Raw genomic sequence first — 16,966 nt, 5'->3', positions numbered from 1 at the left:
ACAAACAATAAAAATTTCTATTCTCCTTTGGATATTTGAAGATTCACTGTAAAAACAGAGGACCACCGGAGGAAAACTAAGGGTGTTTTCATACCTGATAGGCTGGTAGACAATTTTGGTTCGATTGAGAACCAAGATTGCGACATTTGTTACATTTTCAGTTGTGGTGATTCTGTTTCACACCGCAAACAAGCCGGTTCCCCTCTCGCCTGTGGAGGCGCTGCACCATCACTTTTTACATCACAAATTACACAAAACGTTTGAAGAAGACAACTTTCTTTTTCACAAAACGGAAACAAAAATGGAGTAGCATCAGATTTTGGCAAATGTAAGATTTTCTCTTTTGTCCTTGGCAAAAGACGATGAGCCATTTCTCCTGTTAGCGCTAGACATGCACAGTTGTTTTGATTGTACTTTCCCAGAATGCCATGCACTACAGTCCACTTGGTGTTCACATATGCATTCAAACCACACCAGACTTCACTTCAACCGAACTGAGACCTGGGTTTTCAGACAGACCAGAGTTCAATTTTTTGGTCTAGTCAAAGTTCAATTATGCATTCACACCTCCCCAAAGAAACCAGGATTTATAGGCAAATGAACTAGAGTTCAACAAAAGCGAACTAAACGGGACTGGTAGGAATGTGAACTAAGGCCATGTACACACTGCAGGTATTGTAGCTAAATTCAGATTTTTTGCTGAAATCCTTTTTTTTTTTTTTTTTTTTTGCCATGGTCGTTCATACCGAAGCACATCTGCAGGTTGGAGCTGTCTGAGATTCCTGGGTAATCCCACAGTAACACACTTTTACTTCATTCACCCATTGGTTTTTTTTTTTTTTTTGCTCTCAGCTTTTTCTTCATTCATCCACCATAATCCTGTCATCCACTCATCAATCAGTCCATCCACCCGTATGCATGCTGCTCACCCAAAACCTGCCTCCTATAACCAGGATTACCCGGCCGAAGTGAAGTGTGTTTCTACAGTTTTGTCCTAAGTGCTTTCATTCTGCAGGATGCACTGAAGTTAATTCAGTTTGCTTGAGCAGGAATAACCCGGGCCTGAAACTCCATTAATGCTCATTTCCAGTCTGTGTTTTTAGTGTGTTGTGTTTACAGTCTGTGCCGTTCACTTGAGCCAAATGTTGATACCAGAGATCAAATGACTTGGATGCAGCTTTCACAGTTGTACTATCGTTTCAGCTCATGCTGCTGCGCTTTCATTCAGCACAGACGTGCCCGTCGAAACAATTCACTCACCCGTTTGTGAATGCAATGTTAAACATTTTACGTGGAATTTAAAGACTTTTCCAGACACATTTAAGAGCGCGTACCAGTCTGTGCTCTTAACAAGTCATCAATCTAGTTCAGCATCCATTCATGTTTGTCTGCCAGCCCATTCAGGCCCCGTGTGTGCTCACCATCAGTGGTGCTGGACTGTAGTCTCTGGCAGAGGCCCTCTGTGTCTCCGTAGCCATCCTGGATTTTCTGCAGGGCTTCAGTTCCTCTCAGCTCCATCAGCTCCCTCAGCTCCTTCACCGTGACCCCAAAGTCTCCCCCTGTGAGGCTGCCATCTGCCCTTCCTCCTCCTCCGCCCCCGCCTCGAGTCCCTTTGGGATAAAACTCCACAGCGCTGTTAGCCATTTCCCCCATTGTTGCTGTTGTTGACATGTCAGTAAGATAATTTAGATGTGTTTTTTGTCCGTTCTCTCCGTAGTCTACTCAGCTCCTCCTTCGTCTGGCAGGTGAAGGGTTGTTCATGTGCGCTTAATTTTTTTTCTTTGTTATTGTTATTTAAACGGAGTGACTGAATTAATCTTCCTCTCTCTCTTTTGTCTTTTTTTTACTTCTTCGTAAAGGGTGGTAGTTGTGTTTTTTCCCCCTCCTATCTACCTTGACCTAACCTCCCACTGCTCCTTTAAATCTCCATAACAGAGGGAGGAGGGTGAGGAGGATGAAGGACAGCGAGCAGGAGCACTTCAGAGACGTGACGTCTGAATGAATCCAGCTTTCTTCTCCTCCGTCTCCCCGGCGACTCCACTCTTTCCTCGTCTCTGTCCCCCTCCCTCCAGGGTCACGGCTGGTCCGGGGACAAGCGGACAGACATGCTGGTGGACTCGCAGACAGGAGTGAAGCGATGATGGACAGATGGAAAGAGGGCAAAGGAGGCTGATAAATCACAGGCAGGAAGCAGATCCAGTTTAGAGGTGGCTAGTGCTACACCACCAGGACCTGCAAGAGAGCACAGCACACACCAAAAACGTCAATGCTGACTTGTATTGATCTGTTTTTTAAGTGAGAATAAAATCATAGCAGCATCCATCCTCATCTAAATAAATACACAAACTAGCACATTGTGAGCCCTGAAGCACCCTTCCACAGATCACCGCGTGTGATATTTAAACCGACATCTATTGATTCCTTTTGGCACTGTAACAAGGCGTAGACACAATAATGAAACATTATCTTCCAAATAAAATTATAAGTGCACACAAAAAAGCATGTTTATTCATCCAAGCAGATGAGAAGCAGCAGGATACAATTGTTTTGTTTTTTTTTAGTTAATATTCAATATTCAGTCCAGCAAAGGGTCCATGAGGTTCTCAAGCGACATTACTCTATCGGCTTTTTTGAGTGAAACCGTTTGTTGAATTAAAAAGGGAGCAAACGCAAAGTCATCAACTAATTGGATAACATTTTTATCCAAAAACTAAAGACGGTTTAAATAAATCAAATAAACATCAGTTCAAAAAGCTCCAAATCAGAGAGAGAGCTTGTGATCCACTGAGGACACTGAGAAGCATGAAACTGTGGGGTGTTGTTTGAACAGATACATGGTCCAACATTAACAGCAATAATTTGGATTATTGAGCCAGTCATAAGAGAGGAAAAAGGGGATTAAATTTTTCAGTCATATTTTCACCATGCTAAATAAACTAAAGTCATTTATTGCAGTAACTCCTGGGTCAATTTGTCATTCAGCAAAATTTGTTATTGAGACAGGCCTATTCAGACACTGATCTGGTTTGTTGTGGTGAGTCAAAAAGTAAAGCTCTCCATTTTCCAGTCCACCCATGTTCCGACCCTCGCCTATGATCACGAGGCATGGATCAAGACCAAAAGAACAAGATCCTGGATCCCAGCGGCCAAAATGAGCTTCCTCTGCAGGGTGGCTGGACTCAGCCTTAGAGATAGGCTGAGGAGTTCCATCATTCACAGGGAGCTAGCAGAGCTGCTGCTTCCCCACATCGAAAGGACTCATTTCAGGTGGTCTGGGAATCTGATCAGGATGCCTCCTGGCCTCCTTCCTTTGGAGGTTTTTCTGGCATGTCACACTGGGAGGAGACCCTGGGAAGACCCAGAACTCACTGTGGGGACGATCTATCCTGTTGGGACTGGAAATGCCTTGGGACACCCAGAATGAACCAGAGGATGTCACTGGTAAGAGGGAAGTTAGCAGTTCCGTCCTGGACCTGTTAACCCCAAGACTGACCTCGGATAAGTGGAAGATGGATGGATGGATGGATGGACGGACAGACGGACGGACGGAATGTGGTTTAGTGGATGGTAGCTTCTATTACTTTGTTTCACTTAGCATCTGAAACTGGATCTTGTAATGTTTGGGAACAACATTAAATCTAACCAGGACCCGTTCCAGTTCAAAATCTGAAACCAACTGGTTTGGCTAATTAGCATGCTATGAACCAGGATAACTAATACCAGCAATATAAGCTAATAACAATGTGTTTCTCTTCAAGAGAAGAAAAGACAGAAGAACTCTGGCTAAAATAAAAGCTGGACAGCGTCTTTCACTCCATGCAAGAAGCAATGGCTGACCTGCAGAGCTCCTTCAGTGACAGACTGCTGCATCCTCAGTGCACAAACGAGCGCTATCACTGATCCTTCCCCCCCAGCAGCAGTTACACTCTACCACCATCGTTGCTCCAACAAACTCAATAGGTTTACATCCCTGCTGCTATTTGCACATCTCAATTTTTATGTTTTTTTTTTACTTCTTGTGAAGTCTCTTGTTTTTTGTGCACAAGATTTCCATGCACATCTTGTACATTTTTAAATTACTCTACTCAGTTGTACATTTCTTTCAGTCTGAGTATGCTATTTCTAAAACCTGTGCAGTATTATTTTTTCTTACGTTGTAAAGAAAGTAAACTGTACCCTCCCTGCACAGTTTCTTATTCTTATTTTTTTCAATGTACCACTTTTCTTTAACTTGATGCTGATACTTGCTGTAATACTTTACTATTTAAGAACTTGATAAATAGAACAGAATAAATAACATTGTGCCGATGGGAAGTCGGAACTCATAGCATCCAAATATCTCCAAAGAGTCTGTGTGGATGGTGATGCTGTAGACTGGAAGGATCTCCAGCAGCAGTCAGTCTAGCAATGAATCTAAAGAATCCTCTGACTGAAGACAGTTTGACAGTTAGCAACATGCTAACAGCAGAGACTATATTCCACAATAACATTCTGGATGACACCATCGATTGTTAGTAATAACTGCTAATTCACCTCATTTGCATTTACTTTAAATCTCAGTCTGGCCATACGGTTAGAGAGATGTTGGAGTAGGGGATATCATCCTTGTCCGTTGTGATCAAAGGAAGTGATGGTTTGAACTTTCTCCTTCCCTCTCTGCTCTTTGGTCCTGCTCTGCATTCATGAAGCAAAAAAAAAAGTAGGCTTTTACTTTTGGACAATGGTGATAATGTGTAACCATGGCAACAATGTGTTTTAGCATCTCATAAGCTCAAATAATACTTGAACTACAACCCCAGGAGCAAAAATCCTTCCAGCTGCACAGGATCCAGTAGCAGAGGGTTACGGTTGTCAAAAACTCCTCAACAAAATAAAACGACAAACAAAAGTCTACAAAAAGAATAAATCAGAACGTAGCAGAAATACTTTAACATGTTGTCACCAGTAGCGGCACAATTCCAGAGAATTGTGCCGCTACTGGTTTTTCTGACGTGGTACTTGAGAATATAAATGGAGACTGCTGTTTCCAGTTAGAGATGCTAAGTCCCACCAAGGTAAACACTAATGGAAAATGTAGACGCCAGTTTGAAAGGTCAAATCTATAATGATTTCGTCTTGTTTTTAAAACAGTAAAACCCTGCCTTAAAGCTACTGATCTCAGAAACACGCCGTTTGACGCCGTCTCGTTTCCTACTGTAAATAATTAATGACTGCTCAAGGCAGGAAGGCTAGAGAAGATATCTCCAATGCTGTTGTCATCGCTTCATGCGTTACGAAAATCAGCAATCAATCCAAACACATTCCAGTTGGTGCATTTCTAGTGAAAACCGAAGCAGAGAGCATTAGCCCGTCTTCGTTGCACCTGCTGCAAAGCCTTCCATTTGATCCTCGGTCCTAATAAACCAAACCCAACACTGGTCCCTTCAACTTGCTTTCACATAAAGCTGCCCCCCCTCGACCCGCGCGAGTAATTACTGGCAGCTGTAAATATTCTTAGCAAAACGCACGACAAAACGTATTCTGATCAAGATGTTTTGCATAAGGATGAGCAGGAAAAAGAAAGAAAGAAACTAGCAGAAGCTCATCATGAATTCCTTTTCTTCTCCCTGCTCTCCCTCAGCTCCCTCAGCCTCTTGCATCTTCTCCCTCCCTTCTCCTCCCTGCCCTGCCATGCTTCCATCCTGACTGAGAGTGTTAGTTTATGACTGAGTCACCCTGCTCCAGCTTCCTTTGAAGCCCCCCCTCCCCCCGTTTTTTGCTCTCCATCTTCTTTTGCTTCCCTTCTCTACCATATATTTATCTGTACATCCTTGCCTATTATGTCACCTTCCTCTCTTTTTTTTCTTTCATTTTGTCTCCCCACCTCTGCGTCTGCTTCCTGTTACTGCAATCATTTATTTACCCAGTCAGTTGTACTTTTCCCTAACCTGCCTGATCTCTCACTCACTGATTCTGTCTGATACTATAACGCTCATGCAGGAAAATCCTCCTCTGTTTACCCACCCACCCACCCCACACACACACACACACGCCCACCCACACACACACACACAACTACTGCAGCCACGGCTCTCAGTCTGTCCTGTTTGTTCCCCTCAAAGACTTGATGCTCGCCTGTGAGTCTGTTATGCATAATGCAAAGAATAAAAAATAAAGTTATTACTTCATTTGTTCTGCATCCCTAACTCAATAATATGCAGGCCTTTATCTATAGGATGCAAGGGGAAATGGACAGCAGACACACAAAGACGTGGGCACTCATGCCCAGAGACATGAGTTCTATGATCTCTGTCATGACACACACTAATGTGTCACACAGGGCAGCACTTTCGGAATAAGAAAGGGGGTCTGGGGGCGAGGGGTTGTGTGTTTTAACATGAAAAGAGTCAGACAAAAGGTCAGCACAGTCCTCAGCCGGCTGCCCATTTATCCTGAAAGCTCGTCCACGCACTGTCCCCCGAAGGGGACGGGTAATTTACTTATTTTTATTTTCATTTTTAATAAAAAAAAGCGGCCACTCTTCATCCCCTCAGGACGTTCTCTCTTCATCGCTACAGAATGAATGTCAATGTCAAGAATGGTACAAAGCAGAGGAGAGGCTCCTCACGGGATTTCATTCCAGGCCAGAGGGGTCGGCGACGCGACTCGGCACAGCACACCAGTTCCACAGCAGATCCACACCGTGAGCACATGTGACTGAACGCCGTGTTGCTCCCGACAACGCTCTGTGACTCCCCTGTGCAGCTGCAGCACCTGATTTCCAGCAGAGAGGTTTGCAGGGTCACCTCTAGCAGAGGACCCTCCGGTGTTGTGTGGCCGCCCGCCTGGCCCGCCTGGCCCGCCTGGCCCGCCTGGCCCGGCGCCACTCACACTTCTATAGGACCCGGCGGGAACAAGCACACTTAGGATGCAATGCAGGCTGTGCCATTGAAGGTGAGCTGTCAATAGGGCACAGGCATCTGCATTATCATAGAGGATGGATGGAAGAGAAAGAAAGGATAAAAGAAAGGAAGAAAGAAAAAAACAGAGAAGTTAAGAGCTGAGCTCAAACTTGACTCGCTCCAGGTATCCCAGGTCCTTCTCTTCCCCAACTCCACCCAAAGCAACACCTGAATCATTGTCTCCGTGCAGGAGTGGAACAGTGAGTATTCCACTCATTAAACGACCTTTGCTGGTCACCTTCAGACGTGCTTGATCTTCATTCCACTGCTCAAGCTCAACAGCAACAACAGGATGAAAGACTAAAACCCAAGAAGAAGAAGAAGAGGAGGAGGAGGAAGCGCAGCCGATGGAGTGCTGCTTGTCTCCAACCAATGTCCCTCCGCAAGGTTACCGGCCACCGGCCTTCCACCTGCCAAACTCTCCCTCCCTCCCCCGCCATCCTGTGCCGGCGCTACTTGTTTGGGTCCCTTTTTGCCCGCCGGATCGAACCGAAACCCGGCAGCTCGGCTTCCCTCGGCTCGGCGCTGCAGGTGCACCGGAACCGAGACACACTGCGCGTCTGATGTCCGAGAAAAACGGAGGCGAGCTGGGGGGGGTGGAGAACAGCGAGTGCTGATCGGTGAAAATGTTATGGCAGCTCATCCACGGACACAGGACACGCAGGGATGGATGCGCACAAACACACACACATTTTCCTCCTAATGTCATAACGTTGTCTGCATGCAGGTTGTTGCGTTCTGCTCTACTGTATGGCCAGTTCTGTTAAAAAAAAAAAAGAAAGAAAGAAAAAAAAAAGGCCTATGATGAGAACATTAGGCCGAGCACATTCTGCAAGTCCGTCCGACATGCTACTAATGAGCAACACATCCTCCCTCCATACAAGGCGCCCGGGGTAAATAACAGTCACGCACGCAGCCACGCACGGACTCTCCGACTCACCGTGCAGGCCGAGCTCAAGGACATCAGCATCAGTGTTCGGGCGGGGAGGCAGAATCCCCGTTAATCTGCGTGTGCGTGGAGCGGAGAATGTCCCGAACCGGATGAGAGGAGACAGCGCAGGGGGGAGAGGGTGCGGGGCGAGGGGAGGAAGGATGCAGGGATGCGGCAGCTCCGGTCCCCGTGGAGTCCGAAGGAGCGGAGGGATGAAAGACGACGACTGTGGCGGTGCTGATGAATATTCCGCTCCGCGCAGTCACCTGGTGGACGGTCGGCGGAGTTCTGCGGCGGATTCAGGAGAGAGAGGCACCGACAATGACAGAGAGAGATGAAAAGAGAGAGAGAGAGAGAGAGAGAGAGAGAGAGAGAGAGAGAGAGAGAGAGAGAGAGAGAGAGAGAGAGAGAGAGAGAGAGAGGGCGGGAGAGGATGCGCCGGGCTGAGGGTTTAAACACCTCAGTGGTGGGGAGGGGAAAAGGGCCGGTTCGTGCGTCCGGGTGAAGCTCGCTGTTTCCGGCTGTGACAGCTGCAAATTCGGTGGGGTTTTAGGGGCGCTGGGAGAAAAAGAAAAGAGGGAAAGAAAAGAAGCGCCGCGGCGAGAGGAGAAGCTCCTGCGACATTTTTGGAGGAGGAGGAGGAGGAGCTGCTGCAGCTCGCGCGCACAGGAGAGTCGGTCGCAGCATCCGCTGGTATGGCAAGCAAACTGGTCATAAAACACTCAGGCTGTCAACACCACACCATGGATAGATGGATGGCAGTGGCGACACCAGAAGTTTTTATAGGGGCGGCCGGCAAAGAAAATAGATCATTTCCCTTCAGGGACTAACGTATATCCCTCAGGAACTTGTCAAATAATTTGGAGTCTTAGTAATTTATAAAATTGAGAGCAGAAAAAAAAGCATTTGATTATCAAAGTTCACACGTTTGTGTTAAGTCACGTCAAACTTGGAGTTAGTTTCTTCTCTCCCTCACTGACCCCATATATATATATATATATATATATATATGCTTACATCAGAGATCTCCCTCTCTTGAAGATCTGGTGACTTTGGAGCCCATCTGAATGCAGTAAACTTTTTCACATGTTCAAGAAACCAGTTTGACTTGATCTGAGTCAAAATTGCTCAGCTTCATGACGCTGTGCAACTTCCACCTGGCAGTAGCTGTCAGGAGGGCACACTGTTGTCGTAAAGGGATGGATGGATGGACGCTCTCAGCAGCGACACTCAGGCAGGCCTTGGTAAGTGAATGATACCAAGGGGCCCTAAAATGTGTCAAGAAGCCTTTCCTCACACTGTCACCAGCCTGAATCATTAATCAAAGGCACAACAGATTTGTACTTTCATGTTGTTTACACCAAACTCTGACCCTGCCATCTGAAAGTCACACCTGAACTTTAGACTCATCGGACCAGGCAGCGTTTTCTCCATTCTGTTGTTACCAAGCGCTGCTGAGTTTGTGTAAACTGTACCTTCAGTTTCCTGTTCTGAGCCCAAAGGAGTGTCAGGTGGTGTTAACCACACTAACCATTTCATCCATTCCCATCAGCAAGGTGTTTTCCTTCCACACAACTGATGCTCACTGGATATGTTCTAAGAGATTCCCAGTAGATCACCAGCATCCAAACTAGTCAGATTCACATTCACAGTCACTTAAACCTTCCTGTTTCCCCTATTCTGATGCTTGCTTTGAGCTTCATCAAATGTGTTAAGTTTCTGCAATGGGACTGGCTAAGCACAGGTGTACAGGTGTACCTAAAAAAGTGGCCAGCTTGTATAATTGTTTGTGATTCCAGTATCTGGGAATAACCAAAAGCCTTTAACTAAAACTAATCTCTGGACAAAGATATCTAAACCAAAGTGACTGTTAATTTATAGACAACGCTGGAAACCTTAGCATTTTATATAAAAATATAAATAAATAAACAAACAAACAATAAGAAGAAAAAAGAGGAAGCACCACTTATTACTTATTTACTTTTATTTGATTGTTTTCTTCCTGGAATTTCAATATAAGCAAGGAAAATAAAATCACTTGAGGGGAAACAAAATCCTGATACTAAAAATAAATATGTGATTTGTGAAATATACACAAATTAATGCTCCATAGCGTTGCATAGTTTAGTCTTCCTAGCTGCTTCTGAGTGCTTTTCTTTGACTACCAGTTTCTCCAAGTCCAGCCTGTAAAGACTTTCCTTTTGAGCGTCTGTGTGGTACTGCCTAACAACAAAGTTTCAAAATCACTGTAGACCAAACACCAGGAAAATAATGAAAGCCTACATCTGGGAAAATAAACTGAAGTATAAACCAGAAGAAAAAAAAAGAAAGGAAAAAACGTTAGTGCTGTTCTTAAAGCGACAGCTCCTTTATTCACTTGACCAGCTCATCTCAGCTTCAAGATGGCCGACAGAGACATGCTGGTGCAACTCGCTGCAATAAAAGCTTGCTTTTATGACCATAATGAAGCTGTTTTTACACATTTTCCTTCCTTTTTGTCTTTGTTCTGACTGTGTGACCAATAAACTCCAGATTTACACTGATTGTAAAGAAGCTATACCATTTGCAGAAAAACTCTTCCTTTTCTTTTATGACGTGTTATTAACCTCACTATTATTGCCAGTCAGGGTCAGGATAGAGCCTGATGTTGTTGTTGGAAATTTTACAAATCATGTCAATGAGACTTTGTTTTCCAAATGACAACAACAACAACAAAAAAACTTTTTAAAACAATAATCAAGAAAGGTTTAATCGAATCTTTATTCAAAACAAAGTTTCACTCATTCAAAATTCACCCTATCCATATTTAAAATATAACTTTTCATTCTTTACTGTGTCCAGGTTTCACTGTAAATATATTAATGATTTTGAAAATGTACTTTGTTCAGTCACTTTCATGACTCTCTAATTTATTTCCAGTTTACCATGTTTCCATATTCTAAGATGAAATTAAAGTGCAGCGTTTTGGGAAAGACGCTTATATTTCTGTTTGAAACAGCAGATGAATAAATTACATGATACAATCGCCTGCCATAAAGGAGAAGCCTGGTCCAAATCATCCCCGCCTATAAATTGCGTGATGACGACACCACCTGCGTTTTTTGCAGAAAATCCTGAAATGTATAAAATAAGTTTGGTAAAAATAATAATGATGAAAAAAAACTATATTTGAATTTCTCAATATTTTTAAGGAGTTGTAATCAACACAAGGCGGTGATTTATTGATAATAAATAATGCAATTTATGTCGCAGTTCTCCCAATCAACAATGTATACAATCCTAAATTTAAGAAGATATTAACAGTTCATTTTCATATTGTTTAATTTTCTGGGTTTTTTGGTATGTTGACGTGAATTATGCAGATGAATTGTGACACCTCCTCTTTGTGTTGACAAAAAATATCCTATAGAAACTAAATACTAACCTTTAGTGTAAACGAAAACATGAATTTGTAACTATAAAAGAAATCCTCTTCTTAACACTTTTCATTTACTGCGTTGCTAGGGTAACCTTCACATCACAGAAAACAATCCTGCGGTCGCTGCGGTTCTGTCCCTCGTTTTCTAAACTTGAATTTTGTCAGATTTGGTTTCATTAATCTAGTCATGCTTGTTGCTTAGATCTTAAATTCTATAAATATTCCACTTTCTAATCCATTCCCTGGTTTACTTTTGATCTCTTATGCACACCGTGTCCTAATGGGCTAAACATCAGGCCATTTATTAAAATTAGTTTGAAAATGAGAAACATTTAACTGAGAAAAGAGAGCAAAAGAAAAAATACCGAGAAGGAACCTATAAAGGGAGCAAATAAATTTTCACAGCGCTGTGTTGTGTTTTTCACACTTAAAAGTTGAGGTGGTTTAATCACAAAAGAGCATTGTAAATTATTTGTCGTGGGGGAGTGTCATTTGTACAATTTTCTTTAAATATACTACATTTAAAACCTCATTTACAGGGCTGTTCCGGTCCAGATGCCAGGAGTTCAAGACAAAAGTGCAGTCCAGGATAAACATGAACATTTACACATAAAGCCTGAAAGGTCAATAAAACACAGATGTGGGCAGATTGTCAAATAATGTACACAAGTATGAATCACGTTAATTTAAAGTAATCAAACTCAAATGTAACAAAAAGAAAAAAAAAGAAAGTAGTCACCAAAGAAATGACTTCAAAGCTGCAGTATGTAACTTTTATAAAAAGCACAATTTTTTTATTTTACATATTTGTTGAAACGGACATATTTGTTGTCAATTTAACATCAGCCTAATATAATAAAGTTTTCACAAATCTCAAACTGCATTTTAAAAAAAAAAAAATCTGCATTCAGAGTAGACTTGTTCAGATGAGGATGTGCAATTTTACGATCAAATTAAGCGCAGTCTTTTACTTTATTTATTTATTTTTTTTAATCCTCTAAAATCAGCTCTTTAATTTTGAGCTGAATCGTTAAACTGTGAATCGGACGCCATCTTTAGCATCGTTAGCCACTGGTCCACACCACCGGGTTGCAGTAACTGGACATCTAAATCAGCACAACAGTCCCCCCTTCCAGAACAGGCTGTGCAGCCCTGGGCAGAAAGCCTCACTGCTTATATGAAAAACACCTGGTGACTGAAAGCTGAATCTAACACCACCTTTATAAGTGGTTGGTTTTGTTCTTTTAGCAGTAAGAGGCATGCAAATACACAGATAGATGAAATAAAATGCTAGGATGATGAAATGCATTGTAAAAAAAACCCCAAAACTCTAAAGCTAAACATTTTAAAAGTGCTGAAAATGTTCAGCTAAATCTTTGGCTTTATGAAACGGTGCTACGATGTTAATTAGATTTGGATCCAAGGATTGCTTCTTTTAATCACTGTACATTTTGAATTTCTGACTGCAAGAAAGAATTAATATTTCACAATAGATTTCCATTCATAGACATGAAATTTAGCCTCCATAACAACAGGATTAACAGGCTATAAGATGATTGCAGAAAATAGAGAGAGGATTCCAAAGGTACAAGTATTTTATACTTTGTGTGTAAATGCACAAAGTGTCTAAAAAGTGATGTAGTCATTGACTCCACCTCCGTTCAGGGTCCAAACCATTTGTACCCCTGTGGTTCTGGGAAACGTCGGCCGGCCGCAGAAGCGGCAGCAGCAGAAAAAATGGCCGCCGGCCTCTGCATGTTCACTGACACCAGCATGGAGCCAGAGAGGTGCAAACACCTGGCGTTTCCCAGCATTCCCTGTGATCGTCAGGAGGATCAGGGTCTCTCCACGCAGATAACGAATCACACGGAGAGGTCCTGCAAACATCCCCCACTCTGCCAAGTTACCCACTCACCAACTCCTCCCTCCACCCCTCACCGACCCCACTGACTGTCAGAAGTACTTAAATAGTGAGTCTGTGTGAGGAACAGGAGGAGAAATGTATTTATAGATAAATCAGACAAACTTATTAATAGATGTCTTCTACACTAGAGGAAGATGGGCTGCAGACTCGCTCGCCTGTCCAGATGCTGACACACACATACACATGGTGATGAAAAGCTTTGTTGCCGATTTTATCTTTCTCTGCTCTTATCTTTAACTCTTCCTCTCCATCTCCCACAGGCCAGTACAGAAAAAAAGAAGAAGAAACTTTCTCTAATCCCGGTCGCTGAATGTTGAAGAGATGTGCAAAAACGCCCATTTGCTCCTGAGGGCAGCCTGTTTGCTTAAAGTCAAAACTCTGAGAATTAAGGCACAAAGATCAGTAAATGAGACGTCGGCTGTGGAGGAGCCAGACAGCGAGGTGTTTCTCCTGCTGCCACAGCCTAAACGACATCAGTATCGACCTGAGCTGATCAGAGGCGACTGCAGTGCTGAGGGTGGAGTTCGGGGCTGTTCCCGAGTCAGTTCACCCTGCTACGCCAGACCTACCCATCCTGACAGCCGTCAAATGGTTTCAGTTATTACTTTAGTCCAGTGAGCCTGCATTAATGATACTGCACACTGTATCAATGAAACACAGACCTTTAGTCTCATAGACAGATTGCTTCCCAACCTCTCTGCTTTGATCCCCTAAATCAAATCCCAGTTCGACCCATCAGCTTCTGAAGTCACCTAATTACTTATAAAAGGCATAAATCAAGTATTGCAAGTTGCTTAACAAAATAATCACAATCTGAACTAAGACAAGACATCTCTTGTGACCCTGTTGACTATTTGCAACAAGAAATTTGATGATTCTGTGACCACATCCCAAAATGTTAGCAATTTCATGATTGCTGCATCCTTCTGAGAGACTTTTGGTCATTTTTATGGACTTTCAGAGTGAGTTAAAAACTCAGCTTTTTGGGGTTTTTTGGAGCATTTTGCCAAAACAAAAGAAGCTGATCACTTGGTGATTTAGTGAAATTCATGTTTAGCAAAATTCCTATTTACTCAGGGGGTGCACTTGTTTGCAAATGGAAAACCGTCGTTATGGTGCACAAATGGAAACAACCATTTGATCATTGGAGAACCTTTTGTGTAACTCTGAACCACTTTAAATGGATGTTGGAAACCATTTCCTTTGTAACATGGACAAAAAGAGCATTTCACAGACGACATGTCTAAATACTGTTTTTGAAAAGCCTGCACATTCTGCAGATTTATCATTTAAGATTTGAGTTTAGCCTGCACGGTGTTTTTTATCTACACTGAACTCTTTTTACTCTTTTGTTCTGTCCACTTTCTGCCATGACAGCTTAAAAATCCCTCTTGTGTAAGTAAGAAAGGATGACCTTACCTCATCTTATCTCTTGTCTTATCTTTAATCACACAAGCCTTTATGTGTACAGTATTGGAAATACATTAAAAGATACAAGTAAACCAATAATTCAATTCCCTGTTTTAAATAAGAAGATAGACATTTTATTTCCTAAAAAGCAGCGACAACACTCGATCATTTGTAGGTAAAAAGTTCTTCTAACGTCCGCATGTGAGAAGCTCAGACCTTTCTGCTGGACTAACGTCAGACAGATCTGGTGATTATTTATTGGATCAATGGACTGATAATAGCAAAAGGAGATTATAGGAGATTTTCTTAGCTCGTTTTTACAGAATTTGAACCAGGTGAGACTCAACCTTCACTTCAAGAGTTTTGAGTAGAGCACATTTACAGACAGGAAAGGTGGCGAGGTTCAGCAAAGTGCATATATTTTTTTGTCAATTATTTCTCTGAATATGTCGTTCTTTTAGCAAATGGCCTGAGTTAGCGTTTCATCGTTCACCAAATTAGTTAACGATTATTTAAAAAATCATCACAGTTAATCGTTTCAGCCCTCATCGGGAAATCGATTTGACCTCGCTGACTCATAAACAAATAAATACTTTCAAAGATACTTTCTCAGAATGGTTTTTCTTCATTTTTACCGACATTTGAAGTTCAAACACCCTGATAGAGAGGTTGATAATCTGTTCCGCCTGCCGACTCCTCCATCTTTCCTTCGTCTTCCTGTTTGCATGGACAATAAATCATGAACGCAGCTCTTTCTTCCCCTCCCCTCAACCCTAACACACACACACACACACACACACACACACACACACACACACACACATCTGAGTTCAACCCATTGTCCATTATGCGTTAGGCGCTTACACTGTTTACAAATGCTCGGCTGATGTCTGATCAGTCTGAAGGCTGCTGAGCTTTTATCAGTTCAAGGGTGCTCTCCTCTCAGACTGTGGGCCTGATGTAACGTTAACATCCCAAACTGTCATTTTGATATAAACACACATGCACGTGCCTATGCACGCAGCTGCTTGTGTGTGGGTGTGTGTGTGTGTGTGTGTGTGACCTTCTGACTTCCCCTCCAGCCCAGAGTAAAAGGCTGAAGTGATGTGTAAGCAGATCAGAGGCACGCAGAGGAGAGGCGATCGGAGCGGAGTGAAGGGTGTCGAAGTGTGATACAAAGATAAGCTCCTCTTCCTCCATCCATCCATTCATCCATCCATCCATCCATCCGTCCGTCCGTCCATCCGTCCACGTTAGCACTCCTCTTCTTCTCTCCTCTGACTCCTTCCCAGCTGATGGTTAATTCATGGAGTCTGGCTGAACACGCGCCCTCTCCATTATTAATATAACATTAGGGAGACAAGGGAGAGGAGGAAGGGAGAGGAAAGAAATGTGGAAGACACAGAGAGAGGGACAGATGGCAACATAAGAAAGAGGGGAAAGAAGCGAAGGTATCAGTCAAAAGAGATGGAGAGACGAGGGGAAAAAATAGAGCAGGAGAGGACTGGAGCAAATGAAGTGAGAGTCAGGCAGATTTTTTTTTTCCCCCTAGAAGTGGTGAGGGGGGAATAAACTGGAAGAATCAAGATGGGGAATATTGTGCGACATGTGAAGAACAGGGAACACACACACGGCGCTTCTTGTCCCGGGAAAAGACAGGAGAGGGAGTGTGGGGGAGGGGGGGCTCACATGTGTCACAACTGATCATGTGACATCTTCATCCTGGACTAAACAGACACACAGACCTGCCTGCACACACCTAAAAGTAGCCCAGCACTCCACCGCTAAAAATATCACTTCTTTAGAAGCTTGTTGCGATAAGAAGGAGGAAATGAAGACGGACTTTAACAGTATTCAGGCTCAGCAGAGTCACAGAGGGACTCGGTACAGCAGAAACAGACGGATGTGCTCCATCCGTATCTCACTGCAACAACATGTCAGGACCTTGACATGAACTGTTCAGGATCAGATATCCAAAGGTAGTCTGAGATGAGAAGCATGCTGCATATGCAGTAAATACATACAGCTGATATTTACAGTATTGACAGGAAATCGGACTAAACACTTCCTGTTTACATCAGTAAGGATCACCAAACTCTGGAGCTGTTTGCTCTTTTTCAAAATAATTGGCTGATTTCTTTCTATTTTTTTACTTTCTTCCAACTGAGAAGTTTTTATATGTTTGTTTAGCATGTAAGACCTGGGAGATCAGTGGTTCACAAGCGTCTCGCAACAGTTTGCTGGGATTCTGGCCGTTAGTCCAGACAGAACCGGTGGAAGTGAATCAGGTTTGTAACTCACTTCACCTTCACACGTCTTTCCAGCTCCGTCCACACAGAGCA

General features: G+C 43.1%; 1 protein-coding gene across 2 annotated transcripts in view; it reads right to left on the bottom strand.

Moving 5' to 3' along the window:
• atp2b3 (ATPase plasma membrane Ca2+ transporting 3) overlaps positions 1-8,523 on the bottom strand; it is a 62,182-nt gene extending 53,659 nt beyond the window's left edge. For both annotated transcript variants that reach the window (XM_023335970.1, XM_023335977.1), the window contains exons 1-2: positions 7,882-8,523; positions 1,422-2,232 (exon numbers count right to left, since the gene is read on the bottom strand). In XM_023335970.1, the coding sequence (XP_023191738.1) occupies positions 1,422-1,671 (250 nt within the window). In that variant the 5' untranslated portion in view covers positions 1,672-2,232; positions 7,882-8,523. The remainder of the gene's footprint in view (positions 1-1,421; positions 2,233-7,881) is intronic.
• Positions 8,524-16,966: the final 8,443 nt, after the last annotated feature.

Source organism: Xiphophorus maculatus, chromosome 1, assembly GCF_002775205.1.
Source record: "Xiphophorus maculatus strain JP 163 A chromosome 1, X_maculatus-5.0-male, whole genome shotgun sequence".
Classification (NCBI taxonomy): domain Eukaryota; kingdom Metazoa; phylum Chordata; class Actinopteri; order Cyprinodontiformes; family Poeciliidae; genus Xiphophorus; species Xiphophorus maculatus.
This window is presented reverse-complemented; position numbering and strand designations above follow the sequence as displayed.